Source organism: Narcine bancroftii, chromosome 7 (assembly GCF_036971445.1).
Source record: "Narcine bancroftii isolate sNarBan1 chromosome 7, sNarBan1.hap1, whole genome shotgun sequence".
Classification (NCBI taxonomy): Eukaryota; Metazoa; Chordata; class Chondrichthyes; order Torpediniformes; family Narcinidae; genus Narcine; species Narcine bancroftii.
In genome coordinates, this window is record NC_091475.1 from 52486519 (window position 1) to 52500926 (window position 14408).

A 14408-nucleotide genomic window follows, 5' to 3' on the forward strand; every position below is an offset into this window, starting at 1 on the left:
ACCAGTCCAGAATGACCTGGTCTGGCTCGGAGCAATCCTTTAAGACCTGCCAGTAGGTGTGGCTACACTCTCAGCCAATCACAGTCATCCTACACTACCATCTGTACATATGTACATAAACGCATTGGTGATAGATCACAACCTTCAAATTACTCAGCGGAGAATGTTACCAAATCTAGGATGAGACTTTAGACTGAAACAGCGAGAAACAGGATGTGTTTTACAATGTAGATTCTAGTCCCCCCAATAAAAATTGGCTGCAATATGGGTCTTCGAATATCATCGCCCATAATTCAACCCCTTTCCCTGACATGTGGCTGTACCTGGAACATGCTTTGCATTGTTGTCACTCAGCAATTAATAAAGCAAAACAGGGTCTTTTTTTTTAATAATTTGAACTTTCTGTGTAAGTAAAGGCTTAAATGCAGAAGCGGGCAATTGTTCCTGTCTCGCAAAACATGAGCAAATGTTACCGAAGGTAGAAAAATTTTGGGGTGTCAGGAGACAAGTTATTTTCATGTAAATCTGCCTGTTGTAACATTTATTTAAATGTCTGAGGAATGTGCTTTATTTTTCCAAAGCTCAGTTGCTCTGAGTCATTGCGCTGAAATGAAGATGAGATTATTGTGGAGCAGACTTCTGCAGGATTCATGAACAGCTTGAGGCGGCAGACTCTTCCTGACCCTGTGTCATGCTGAATGCCAGCAGTGGGGGAAGACATCTCTCGAGAAGCAGATATTGCAAGACAGCTCAGGACATGAACCCGAGGGAGGAAATGATAGCTGAGAATGTGGGGCTTGTCAGGAAAGAGAGAAATAGACGGGCTACATTTGTTTTTCTGTTTATGGTTTTTTTAAAATAAAGAATTTTAAACCACATTCATGAATACATATTCAGTAAAAATCAATTTGAAACATAGTTAACCTTAGTTTAGGTCTAACCACTTTAATATTACCCAACAAAAATAATATTGGGTCCTGTGGGAGTTTAACCCCTGAAATTTTCTCCAAAAAAATTCCTACCTATAACCAAGAAGGTTTTACTCTTGGACATTTCCAAATAGAATGCAAAAACAAGCCAACTTCTTGATCATATCTAAAACATAAATCTGATAATATTGTGTTCAATTTTTTAAATTTTTGAGGAGTTAAATATAATTGATGTAAAAAATATTATATTGAACCAATCTATACATAACATTAAAAATTTTTGACATAATTGCATCTAATCATTTTCATCTATTCGTCTATTTAAATTAACCTCCCATCTTAATCTCGATTTATGAATTCCTAATTTAGGAGCTTTTTTGAGTAATTTATACATGACCAAAATAAACTTATTCATGTCACCCTTGCATATCAATAATTCTAATTAATTCTGTCGAGGTAGTATCAAATTAGAACTTAACTTATCAACCAAGAAAGCCTTAACCTGATAAGAACAAAAAAAAGGTATTATTTGGGACATTGAATTTTTCCTTCATTTGTTGAAAAGTAATAAATTTACCAGCTTCAAAACAGTCTTCTATTTAATTAATCCCCATTTGACTCCAAATCCTCAAAAATTGATGATCCATAGAAAAAGGAAGAAATCTATTTTGATATAAAAGCATTTTTCAAGAATTCAAAACTTTTCCACCCATATCATCATCTATTTTATTCCATAATTCAATCAAATGTTTCAAAACAGGCATATCTCTACTTCCTATTAACAATTTTGAATTCCATTTATAAATCAAGTCCTGCATACAGTTTTCTCCTATTTTACTCAATTCTATTTTAACCCAGGCTGAAGATTTATCTACATCAAACATCCCATAAATAAATTTAAATTGAATTATAATAATTCTTAAAATGGGGAAGTTGCAAACCTCCAAATTCAAATTTCCAGGTCAATTTTTCCAAACACACTCTAGCCATCTTTCCTTTCCATAAAAACTTCCTAATACTCAAATGTAAATCCTTAAAAAATTTTTGAGCTATCGAACATGGAATTAACTGAAAAAGATATTGAACCCTTGGAAAAGTATTCATCTTTAAACAATTCACTCTACTTACTAAAGTGATAGGCAAGTTATTCCACCTATTTAAATCTTCTTTAATTTTATTAAATCAAGGACAATAATTCAATATATATAAATCATTTAAATCATCATCAACTTTAATCCCAAAATATTTAATTCCATCATCTGACCACTTAAATCACCCAAATTCTCCACTTACTGTTTATAGGTTATCAAACTTGGTGGGGGGTAAAAAGTACTTATGATACAACCATAGAATGTTACAGTAGAGAAAAACAGGCGATTTGACCCTTCTGGTCTGGGCTGATCAATAAACCTAGCTAGTCCCACTGACCTGCTCTCTTTCCATAACCCTTCAGAACTTTTCCACACTCCTATCAACTCTGAGTGAAAAACTTTCCCCTTATGTTCCCCATATACTTCTCCCCTTTCAGCCTAAAGCTATGACCTCTCATATTTATCTTCCTCAATCTAAGTGGAAACATCCTACTCTCATTTACTCTGACTATACCCTCATAATCTTATAAACCATTATCAAGTTTCCCCTCATTCTTCTTCGTCCCAAGGAGTATAGTCCTAACCTGATTAATCTTTTCCAGCAACTCAACTCCTGACAACTTCTTTGTAAATCTTAGTTGTATATTGTCAGCACTTATTCTGCAGTATCAAATATATCTTTTTTTCAATCTTTTTATTGGTTTTTATAATAAATACAGTACAATGAAGATATCAAGATAAAACTTCAAACAATGTAAAATTGGTCCCCCCTCCACTGAAGACAAAAAATACATCAAAAAATAATATACACACACACACACCCACACACCCTACTCTATTGGAAAAAAGTGAACATCTGAGCAGATTATCCTGAGGGTTATATGTGTAGTTTTTTAGCTTTTGATTCATACCATGAATCGAAAAACAAAGTTAAGACAATATCTTGTCTGGTGGAAGAGTGAGTACATCTAATCACACTTAAAACATTTACATCAAATTAAAATAAGACATAAAATGTCACCATATATCTTCAAATTTCACCAATGAATCAAATACATGGTATCTTATTTTTTATTCACTTAAACAGCACATGATATGAAAGAACCATTGAAACACAGTTGGAGGTCTAGATTCTTTCCATTTGAATAAGTTGGCTCTTCTAGCCAAATTGTAAGGAAGGCCACAACCCATTGCGCAGGTACAGAAAAAAATTCCTATGACTGGTTCAATAATTCAAAAAGAGCAGATCCCCCCCTTGATAACTAAATCATACACTTCAAATTTTTGCTTCCTGAAGTCTACCATCAGCTCCTTGGTGTTTGGTGACGTTGAGTGAGAGGTTGTTGTGAGTAGACCATTCAGCCACGTTTTCAACCTCCCTCCTATATACTGGCTCATCACCTGTTTTCTACAGCCCCACGACTGTGGTATCATTAGCAGGTTTGTAGATGGTGTTGCACCGAACCACACAGCCGTAGGTTAGCTCTCTCTCCTTGTGTACTGGTACAATTGAGACCTGCTTGAAGCAGGTGGGTGGGTACCACATCCTATCGGAGTGAGATGTTGAAGATGTTCATGAATATGTTGGCCAGTTGGTCAGCACAGGTTTTCTGTACTGTGCCAGGTTCTCTGCCTGGACTGGATGCTTTCTTTGAATTGACTCTTCTGAAGGCAGCCTGCAAGTCATCTTTAGATACTGACAGGTGATCAAATTGGGTGTAAAAGGCATGAAGCTCATCTGGGAGTAAGACTTTCCTGTCTCCTATTGCTCTGGATTTGGTTTTGTTATTAGGATGTGTTCAGAATCAGAATTTATTGTCATGAACAAGTCATGAAATTTGGTGTTTTGCAGCAGCGTCAGAGAGCAAACGTTCATATTATAACCATCTTTCGACACTTCTGTAAATTAAAAAAAAAAATTAAAGTAGTTGTACACGAAAAGTAAGATGATGTCCGGTTCAATGATTATTTGGGATCTGATGGTTGTACCTTTTTCCCGATGGTGGCAGAGCGAAGTGGGTGTGGCCTGGATGGTGGGGGTCTTTGAGAATAGAGGCTGCTTTTTTAAGACACCACCTCATGTAGATGTCCCCAATGGAGTGAGGTCTGGTGCCTATGATATTGCAGGCTGAGTTAACAAACCTCTGGAATTTATTCATTCTACAAATTGGCATCTCCATATCCGGCAGTGATGCAACCAGCCAGAATACTCTCCACTGTATACCTGTAGATGTTTTCAGTGTCATACCGAATCTCCTCAGATACCTTACTACTGGCAAGCCTTCTTTGTGATTACATCAACAAGGAGGCTCCAGGACCAATCCTTGGAGATGTTGACACCCAGGAATTAGAAGTTCTTGAGCCTCTCCACTACTGAGCCCTCGATGAGGACTGGGTTGTGTTCCCCTGACTTAGGATAGGAACTGATCAATCGAGAGAGATCAGATGAAATTTCTTTGAATGTTACAAATTTTGGGAACTTTGTGGGGAACGAACATGGAAATGGAATTGATGCCATTATATAGATGAACTATGACCTTACAGTGTGGTGCAGCAGGCTCAATGGGTCTTTTGACTTACTACGATATAGTTGTGCCAGTGCATTGTGATCTGCTTCAGAAATTAATTCCATTCAATTGAGTTTGAACATGATATTCAAACATAATTTAACAGATCATTTCATGTATCTAACCAGACATGAATTTCCAGTTAATAATCTGTAACAGTGGGAGCACTTTGCTTGAATTCTATTTGATGAATTGTCAGTTTGTTTTTCTCTCAAAAGTGGGAGAGTCTAAAAGTAAAAGGTTTAAGATGAAGGGATAAAGATTTGAAATGGACATGAGAGGTAACTTTTCCGCATGAGTTTGAGGTACGTGTATGGTGGGTACAGTTCTACTTTAAAGACGATGCAGGTGCGTGGATAGGAAAAGATTAATTGGGATTTGTGCCAAGTGTGACAACCTCAGATGGGCAATTTGATTGGCACAGACCATTTGGGCTGAAAGGCCTGTTTCCATTCCTGCATAGTGGTGACTTCCTCTCAAATGGCTGGTCTGACTGTGAAGGCATCGACATCCTGTTGCACTCAGTGAGAAGAAGGCCCAAGCTGTGGTGTACTCAAGCCTCACATTTTGATTATGTATTTCAGTCATGTTGTTATCTTTGAGTCTGCAATTTCGGCTAGTTTCTACCACTGTTCCATTTTTATGTAATGGTCTTGCTGTGAATGTTCAAAAATATCAACAGAAAACATGATAGGTCAAAGGGCCCATTTTTGCACATTGATTTCAAAATATATTTTCCATGTTTAATGCCAAATTTGGAAGTGTAAGGAAACTACCAAGCATCATACAGGTTTAAAAAGATAGGCTAATACTTGTAAGATTGTATTTTATTCCAAGACACAACCGGCATTTATTCCTTGTAATTAGAAATATGTCAAAAATATAAATTAGTTCACGTTTTAAAATATAAATCATCACTTTAAAAGGTAAATTGATATTAATTGATGTTGTGGATGTTCAAAGAAATGAAACAAAGCAGGCAACATTAGCGATTTTTTTTTGGAGCAGTTTTAGTTCAGGTTGATGAAGCTAGAGAGAGAGGAATTAATTCTTTGGTGGGCAGAAAAAGTCATGTGTGTTTTGAAAATATTCCTGCCTGTTTTGGAATGGAGCCTGAAAAAAAAACAAAATCATGCTTCTTTCATTTTCCAGAACCTATTTCACATTAAATAGTTCTAGTGGAGAGGCCTACATTTGATCCTGAGATCTCAGGGGAGATCTTGGAGGATTTAATGTTCTCAGAAGTTGATCTGTGGTAAAAGAGATTTTGCACTCACTCATTGCTGATGTGTGTAATACCATAGTTCGACCTTTTCTGATGCTTTGTTCTCTTAACCAAATAGAATTGCATTCATGCAAGGGAAAAGGATGCTACTGTATCAGTGTGCTCAAAATTCCATGCAGCAATCATCAAACCCGATTTGAAGAGTATTTATTTTTTCTGACAATTTTCTCAATAATTTGGCCTGAACAATTCCAGCTGCTCTTCCCTGTCCACAGCGATATTTCAGCTATAATCTTGGAACAAGTGAATGTTGATGGGATCATGCATTGATTAGATTGAGAGTGTTATGTGGTGCATTTTTCTCATTTCTGATATATTCATTCCAGTTTGTTTCACAACCCTGTGGGACCCAAGTTTCAGTTCTCCCCTTCCATACCTTTCTCTCTTCTCATTGCTAGAAAACACCAGAAAACACACTTTACCAGCCTTTTAGATGTCTGAACCTCTCTTCCAGGAGCCAAATTGTAGGATTTGATGATTGATTGACTTGATGAATCAAAAATCCCTAAAGAATGATTTTTCTCTTCATAGAAAGTAGTTGAGCTTCAGGCAGTATCACTGGATGATTTCATGCAAATTTGTATTGATATGCTATTGGAGATTGGTCATTTTTAATTTCTGCTTTTAGATTACATAGGTATAAATGGTCTTTTTCATGATGGTAAAGGGTGTAGAGAAAAGTGCAAAAACATGAGGAAGAGTACTTCCAGATGAAGGATAAAGTGAAATGGTAAGACTGTGAAGTCTCAGAAGACATTAATCAGTTATGAATATATTACGCCATGAAATTGGTTTGGATGTTGGCAAAGCACAATAAAATGAGCAGTGAAAAATCTAAACACACCTATTTCTTTCTGCAGAGGGGGACAAATGACCATAGGAAACTTCACTTGTTTTAGCTTCCTGTGCATTTTTGAACAAAACTTGCAAAGATGTTTCTGCAGAGAATGAAGTTGGGCCATAACTCTTTTCTCTTTATAAATCCATACAGCTGTTGCTTTGATAATTGAGTGAATGAAGCAGAATGGTTTGGACTGTCTTTAATGGAAGAATATCCACTCGTTCTTTTTAATTAAGCAGCTCATGGAATCCTCAGCAGAGAAGCCGGTTGGAAGCTCACTGGTGGAAACTGAAGTGGACCTGGACAGTTACCAGACTGCATTGGAGATCGTACTGACATGGCTGCTTACGGCTGAGGATTCATTGCAGGCACAGAGTGAGGTCTCCGATGACGTGGAGGAAGTTAAAGAGCAGTTTCATGCCCATGAAGTAAATGAAGTAATGTGTTTGTACAACCATAGGGGGAGGGGGGCTCATACATTTGATAATTATTATGCACTGAATGCAAGGGTTTGAAATATACAATCATTTGCACAGATACATTTGGTTCAATTATCATATCTTTCCCTTCCATGTAAACACAATAGCATGGAAGAATTTTCTGCCCATAAGATCCAGAGTGAAAGCTTGTGAGGATAAATTTTCATTCAATTTAAATTAAACATTAAGCTTGGATATTAAGTTGACATTAATTAATTCTACCTTTTGAAGTCTTCAATCATTGTTTGAAAATCAGATATCAATGACTGACATGAGTTATTTTTGGCAGGGTTTTATGATGGAGCTAACCTCCCATCAGGGCAGTGTGGGTAATATTCTACAAGCTGGAAATCAACTTATTGAAGAGGGAAAGCTCACTGAAGATGAAGAAAATGAAATTCGGGAACAGATGAACTTGCTGAATTCCCGATGGGAAACACTCAGGGTAGCCAGCATGGAAAGACAAAGCAAGTAAGTAAATGGTCTTATCTGTGCTGAACAGATTTCCCCACCTTTTTTGGTTTGGAAATTATTCACACAATAATTTGATAATTTGGCTTCAAGCCAATATCTCACATAAATGCAAAATAATTTACAAAAAATTGCTTTCTGTTTGAATACCAAGGCACAAGTTTATTTTGAATTCTATTTATGATCTTGGTTTTTTTTTGTTAGTAACACATGAGAACAAGACTGTATTGTGACATATTGAATGATTGGAGCCTGTGGAAGGCTTTTAGTCACACTTGATTAATAAAATCTGATTTTGGTCACTTTAAATCCCAGATTTGGTACTCATGCTTTGACTGTCAGGCCAATACCCTTTTGTGCGTTGCACTACAATCACGGCATCTGCAGACTTTCTTGTTTCAGGCCAATGTATTTTGTTTTGCAGACTTTAATCCCAGTTTGCTTTGCATGCAGGATTTGTGATGCAAGTTCAGATGTTATCGAATTATCTCCCATGGGGATACTTGTGTGGTTATTTTGAGCACTGTACTGACCTGCTCCTTCTTCTTATCTTCACATCTCTCCCAAAAGGAAGAGCAGTAACATCATATAAACAGGAGTATTGCTTTTATTTTATATTTTCCATTTTTCCCATAAATGAGAGCTTTTTTATTATTATTTGTGACATTTTCCTGCAGAGATGATAGAAAATTTGGAGAAATTTTGCTATTTTCTGCTAAAATGGGGGAGGCAAATATTATGGAGTGAAACACGAAAGTCTGCAGATGCTGTGATTGGATTAAATACACAAAAGTGATGGAGAAACTCAGTAGGTCTTTCAGCGTTTGAAGGAGGCAAAGATATATAACCAACATTTGGGGCCTGAGCCCTTCATCAAAGTATAAGCAACAAGCAGGCAGGAACCTCAGGCTGTGTGCTCAGCCCACTCCTGTTCACGCTACTGACCCACAACTGGATTGCCGGACATGACAGCAAGGGTACACTAGGAGATTCATGCTATTATAGAGGACAGAGTGAAGGTGCTCAACAAAGCGATCTCCCAGTCTGCATCCAGTCTCACATATGGACTCACGGAGCTGCATATGTCATTTGCAAACAGAACACTACAAATCTTATCTAGTGACTTTAATCAGGCCTATGTTAAGAAAACCCTGCCAATATTCACCAATCCATAATTTGCAGTACCAGAGGTCCCAGCCCACTTAATCATTGCTTACTATATCAAGAAAAGGATGGACTATAATTCTTTTCTGAGACCATATTTTGTCAAGTTGGATCACCTGGCAGTACTCCTTCTGTCTGCATTTATATAGTCTCTAAAAGCTGAGGCTCCAGAGATCAGGACAGCCAGAAGGTGGTCACGGGAGGGTGAACAACAATTACAGTCAGGGGATTGGTTGGTATTCAAGACCTCTGCTGAGGAGCTGAATGATTACATCAGGTCCATCACCCATCCTATGCTGGATGTCTTAATTTAAATAAAACACTTTATCAAAATAGCTGTGGACGAGTGTGCCCAACAAATTATTCAGGGTTTTCTACAAGCGGAAGCCCTGGATGAACAATTAAATACAGTACCTGCTGAGAGCCAAATCAAAGGCAATTAAGTCTCGAGATCAAGAACACTACAGAAAGCACAGGTATGACCTATGAGAATAGATACAACAAAGGATACCAGCAGCTGTGGCAGGGCCTAAATGACATAACCTGCTACACAGCCAAATCCAGTGCAAAAGGGGACAGCAAATCTTCATGCCCAGACAAGCTCAATTGAAGCCAGTTTGAAACAGGTGGGTACCATAGCCTTCTGTGCCTGATTTGATCCGTGTTTGTTGTCACAGGACAATTAATATATGAGGAAGATAGAATAAATGTCATTTTTTTTGTTCTGGCTAAATATATATAATCAATCCACATTCATTATATTACACTGTCCTTTGTGATGTATTTATTTGTGAACATAGGGATGTTTTATGACCAAGTAATTATTGCCTATTGAATCCAAATCCTGAGGCACATTTGTGGTGAAAACTCTTGAATTCCATTAATGGGAATGTGTGCTCACTTTGAAAGTGCTTTTGTTTTGTTAACTACATTTCAAAAGTACCTGGAAGGACCATTGATGAGCCATGGCCTGTTCAGGCTCTGGATCGGGACTGAGGAAAAGGTATCAACTTGTGGTCACCATGGACACAGGAGTGTTCATGATCTCCACCTGTGGTTCTTCTATTTTGGGATCCCCTTTGGGAAAACATATCATCTTGACATTTCAGGTAACTGAAATGTATTCGGTTGTCTTTCAATCAATAATAACTCATGGAATGTCAGGTGAGTTGCATAAATGATTTCCCCTGTGAACAATGAAGTCAGTTGTTCATTCAGGTGCTACATTAGAAGGATAATAAAGTAATATGATGTGAAGTTTCAAGATTATAAACTCCTATGTCAGTCCTCACAACAAATTCAGAGTCATGTCACTTGACAAGTGGAAGACATGAGAAGTATAACATGTGATTTTGTATTTGTCAAACACAGCACTGGCCTCGTTCTCGGAGATCATTTCAGTAAACACTGTATCACAGCTACTAACTGCCCTTTGAATGATGGTCCTTTCTCACATTTTTATGTGACGGATTGACACTTCAGAGTTGGATCAAAATAGAAGTGGAAAGGATGGTATATTGGACAACTGGACATCATAAATTCTGAAAAATCAAAGATGTGTTTATTGTGTTTGAAATTGTGTATAATTATGATCATAAATCTTGAAAAAGGTATGTGCAGAAGCAAAATGTGATGAAATGTGCCACAGAGTCCCATCTACCTCTTCATCAACTGCTCCATCATCTGATGGCACAGTCTTGTTCCCAATCCCCTGCCGAGCTCGTTTAAACCCTCCCCGATAACTTTGAACAAACCTGCCTGCCAGGATATTGGTCCCTCCCCAGTTCAGTTGTTACATCCCTTTTGTGGAAGTCATACTTTGTAACACAAAATATCTCAAATAGTAGCTTCTTGATTCTTGATCATCATAAATGGTCTGTTACCCTTTGTGAAATATATATGGAGAAGAGCAATTTTCTGCTGCAGTTTGTGATAAATGCATAAAATTCAGCAATATTTTACAATTTGTGTGATTCCTACATTGCATTTTTCTCTACACTAATCTGAAATATTGAAACAGTAAAGTTGAATGATTCCAATTTTGGAAGACATACTACAAATATTGTTTAGTATCAGTGTAATCGTCAGTGAAACTACATAAATAAACCTGTCAATTACTAAAGTCCCTGATTTTAAAACAAAATAGGTTCCATTTTTAGTCTGGATCATTGGGATCTCTTCTGGGGAAAGGATGACTTCCACAAAAGAGCAGTTGACGAAAAGGTAGATGTGATGTGCAGTGAGACAGTGAGGACTTACAGGCAGTGGCTGGAATAGAAATGCAGGTTGGATGGAAGAGTTGACGTTTACTTTAATACAGGAAGAATTAAGAATAAGGGTGATGAACTAAGCATGTGAATCAGTACATGGAACACTGATGTTCAGGCCATTGCAGAGACTTGGATGTCTTAAGGAGAGGATTGACTGATGCAAGTTCCAGGGTTTAGATGTTTCAGAAGGGATGGAGGAAGATAAAGGAGGAGGTGAAGATCAGTGAATTGCGAATCAGGGATTGTATAACAGCTGCAGAAAGGGAGGGTGTAGTGGAGGGATCATCAATTGTAATTCTGGGTGAAAGTCAGAAATAGGATGGGAGCAATCGCTCCATTAGGAACATTCTATAGGTCACCAAATAGCTTCCAGCACACAGAGAGGAGATTAGGTCAATCTTGGCAAGGTGCAAAAATATGGTATGGGAGATTTCAACTTCTCCTGTATTGACTGGCACCTCCATTGTGCAAAGGTTTTAGAGGGGCAGATTTTGTCAGATGTGTACAAGAAGGATTCCTGAACATTATTTGGACCAGCCGATGATGGGAGAGGTCATACTTGGTAATGAACCTGGTCAGGTGATGGACCTCTTGGTAGGTGAGCATTTTGGAGACAGTGACCAGAACGTTTGCATAACAGTGGACAAAGATGGGTAGAGACAAAATGGGAAAGTGTTTAATTGGCGAAGGGTTGCTTTATGCTGGGATTAGGAAAAAAAATTGGGAGACAGATGTTCTCAGGGAAATGGACAACAGAAATGTGGAGAATATTTAGGGATCAAGTGCACTTGGTCCTGGATGAGTTTGTCCCACTGAGACAAGGAAACAATGGTCGGATAAAAGATCCACAGTTGACAAGAGAGGTGGAACAACTAGTTCAGAAAAAAAAATCAGGAAGAGCTCATGAGGACAAGATGGTAGCCAGGATTTAGGAGAATTACGAGGGGGAGAAAATCTTGGCAAGTCAGATTAAAGAAAGGCCTCAGGCATTCTACACATATGTGAAGAACAGAATGATGATGAGAGTGCAGGTTGGACTGTTAGGGTTGAAGGGGGTACATGTGCCTGGAGGCAAAGGAGGTAGGGGAGTCCTAAATGAATACTTTTCTTTAGTGTTCATGAGGGAGAGGGATCTTTATGAATATGAGGTCATTATAAAACATTACTTTGCTGGAGGATGTCAAGGTTCAGACTTGCTAATTTATTTTTAAATATTTTATTTATAGTTGTCCAGATTTGAACTCAACAGTTTACAACTTTGTACTCAGCAGTATTTACAAATCTGTGTCAATTATCCGCATCCAAACCATGCAAATTTTCTATTGTCCAAACCTAACACCCTGCTTCCTCCCTCCCCACCCCCTGAACATCAAACACTTAACACATAAACAACCAGAAATGAACATTTAAGACTTTAAAACATGTACATCATGGGAAAAACTCATATCGGGGAGTTATAGGTCTGGCCTGGCCCAGCGGCCAGAGATTGGGCCGATTTTCCTTTTTTTCCTTGACTTTTCCTGGCTGGATTAAGGTGGTCCCCCTGCCTTCCACCCCCCCCCCCCACCTCCAGAATTGGGGAGGGTTTGGGGGGAACTTGGCCCCAAGACTAAGTTGTCCCTTTCACAACTGTGCTCCTATATGGTTCAGGTATGGCTATCATACTTTTTTGTAAGGTGCCATACCTTCCCTTCAGGTTATAGGTAATTTTTTCCTGGGGAACACAGGCTTGCATCTCCTTCTTTCATTGTTCAATGCCCAGGTAAGAGTCGGACTTCCAGGTAATCACTATGCACCTCTTGGCCACTGCCAATGCGATCATTAAGAATTGAATTTGGAATTCAGACAGCTTCATTGTAAGTCTTATGCTCATTATGTTGCCCAACAGAAACAACTCTGGATCCTGTGAGAATTTCTTACTTATAATTTTACCTAGGACTTCATCTAGCTCTGCCCAGAAGGGCTTCACCTTGTTACATGTCCAGGTCACATGCACAAAGGTTCCTGTCTCAATCTAAAACACTGGTCCGACAATTCAGGCTTAGACCTGTTAATCTTTTGCGGCGTCAGGTACAGCTGGTGCAGAAAATTATACTGCATCAGCCTGTATCTTGCATTGACACAGTTGGACTAGTATTGCACATCATTCGTTATTCCTAGGTCCAACTCCCACCTCTATCTTGATTTATGAAGACCTCATCTGTGTCCTTCCGCTTGGAGCAGGAAATACGTTGCTGAAATGAATTTCCATGTGATCTCCCTTCGAATCATGGTCTCTATGTCACTGCATTTTGGTAGGGCCATAGTTGGACTTAATTTGTCCTGTAGGAATGATCTTATCTGAAGGTAGCAATGGAATGTCTGGTTTGACAAATTGTATTTCTGCTTAAGTTGTTCATTAATTGTCCCTGCTTGTAACAATCCTCTAAGGAACAGACGCCATTCCTACACCAGGTGTCTAGGATCTTGTTACCCACTGTCAAAGGTATTAACTGGTTTAGAGTTGCGCGTTTTTGGGTACAGCCCCTGTTTTATTCCTAAATATCAATTAATGTCACTCCAAATATGAATAATTTGCTTTAATATCAGTTTTTCCAGATAGCAATTTGGCATCCCAATTGTAAATAATGTCCTCTGCTACCCTCTCACCCACCAAGTGCAGTTCAATTTGTACCCAGGATTGTACCCCTTCCCCCCACCCCCCCAAAGAGTGAGATGATGTACCTTGACTGGGCTGCCCAATAATGCAATCCGCAATCTTTCCAGGCTATAATCCCAGGTCAATTTCTCCATAGAGACCCTGGCTACCTTTCCATTCCATGAGAATTTTCTTAACCTTGAGAGCAGGTTTTGAAAAAAAGAACCCTGGGCAAGGTCTGAAAAAGATACTGGAGTCTTGGCAGCACATTCATTTTCATGCAATTGACCCTGCTCACCAGGGTTATGGGCAGGGACATCCATCTGTTTAGGTCCTCCTTGAGTTTTCTCAGCAAGGGGGTATAATTTAGTTTGTGCAAATTATTTAGATCATTTTCTATTTTGACTCCTAGGTACTTGATCCCATTTTGCAGCCACTTCAGGTAACTTATTTTGGCATTGGCCTCCCGTAAGTGGCATAATCTCACTCTTGTCCCAATTAATTTTGTACTCGATGACCTTCCCATAGTCCTCCAGAGTAGAGTGCAGTTTGAGCTATGAGCTTACTGAGTCTGTCAAATATACCAGCACATCATCAACAAATAAACTGATCTTGTGTTCTTACTGATCTACTTTGAACCCCTTAATGTCTGGATCCTGATGAATGCTCTCTG

The 14408-nt window shown here is 38.5% G+C and overlaps 1 protein-coding gene across 24 annotated transcripts in view; it reads left to right on the top strand.

The window, feature by feature from the left end:
- The window catches only part of dmd (dystrophin), a 1604005-nt gene that overhangs the window by 491919 nt on the left and 1097678 nt on the right, over nucleotides 1-14408 (top strand). For 23 of the 24 annotated variants that reach the window (XR_011341867.1, XM_069890130.1, XM_069890120.1 and 20 more), the window contains 2 exons: nucleotides 6953-7141; nucleotides 7482-7663. Coding sequence is in view for 23 of the 24 variants with exons in the window: in XM_069890130.1 (XP_069746231.1) it covers nucleotides 6953-7141; nucleotides 7482-7663 (371 nt within the window). In the remaining variant the exon portion in view is untranslated. Of the gene's footprint in view, nucleotides 1-6949; nucleotides 7142-7481; nucleotides 7664-14408 lie in introns of all 24 variants that reach the window. The other variant, XM_069890123.1, reaches the window with a different exon arrangement.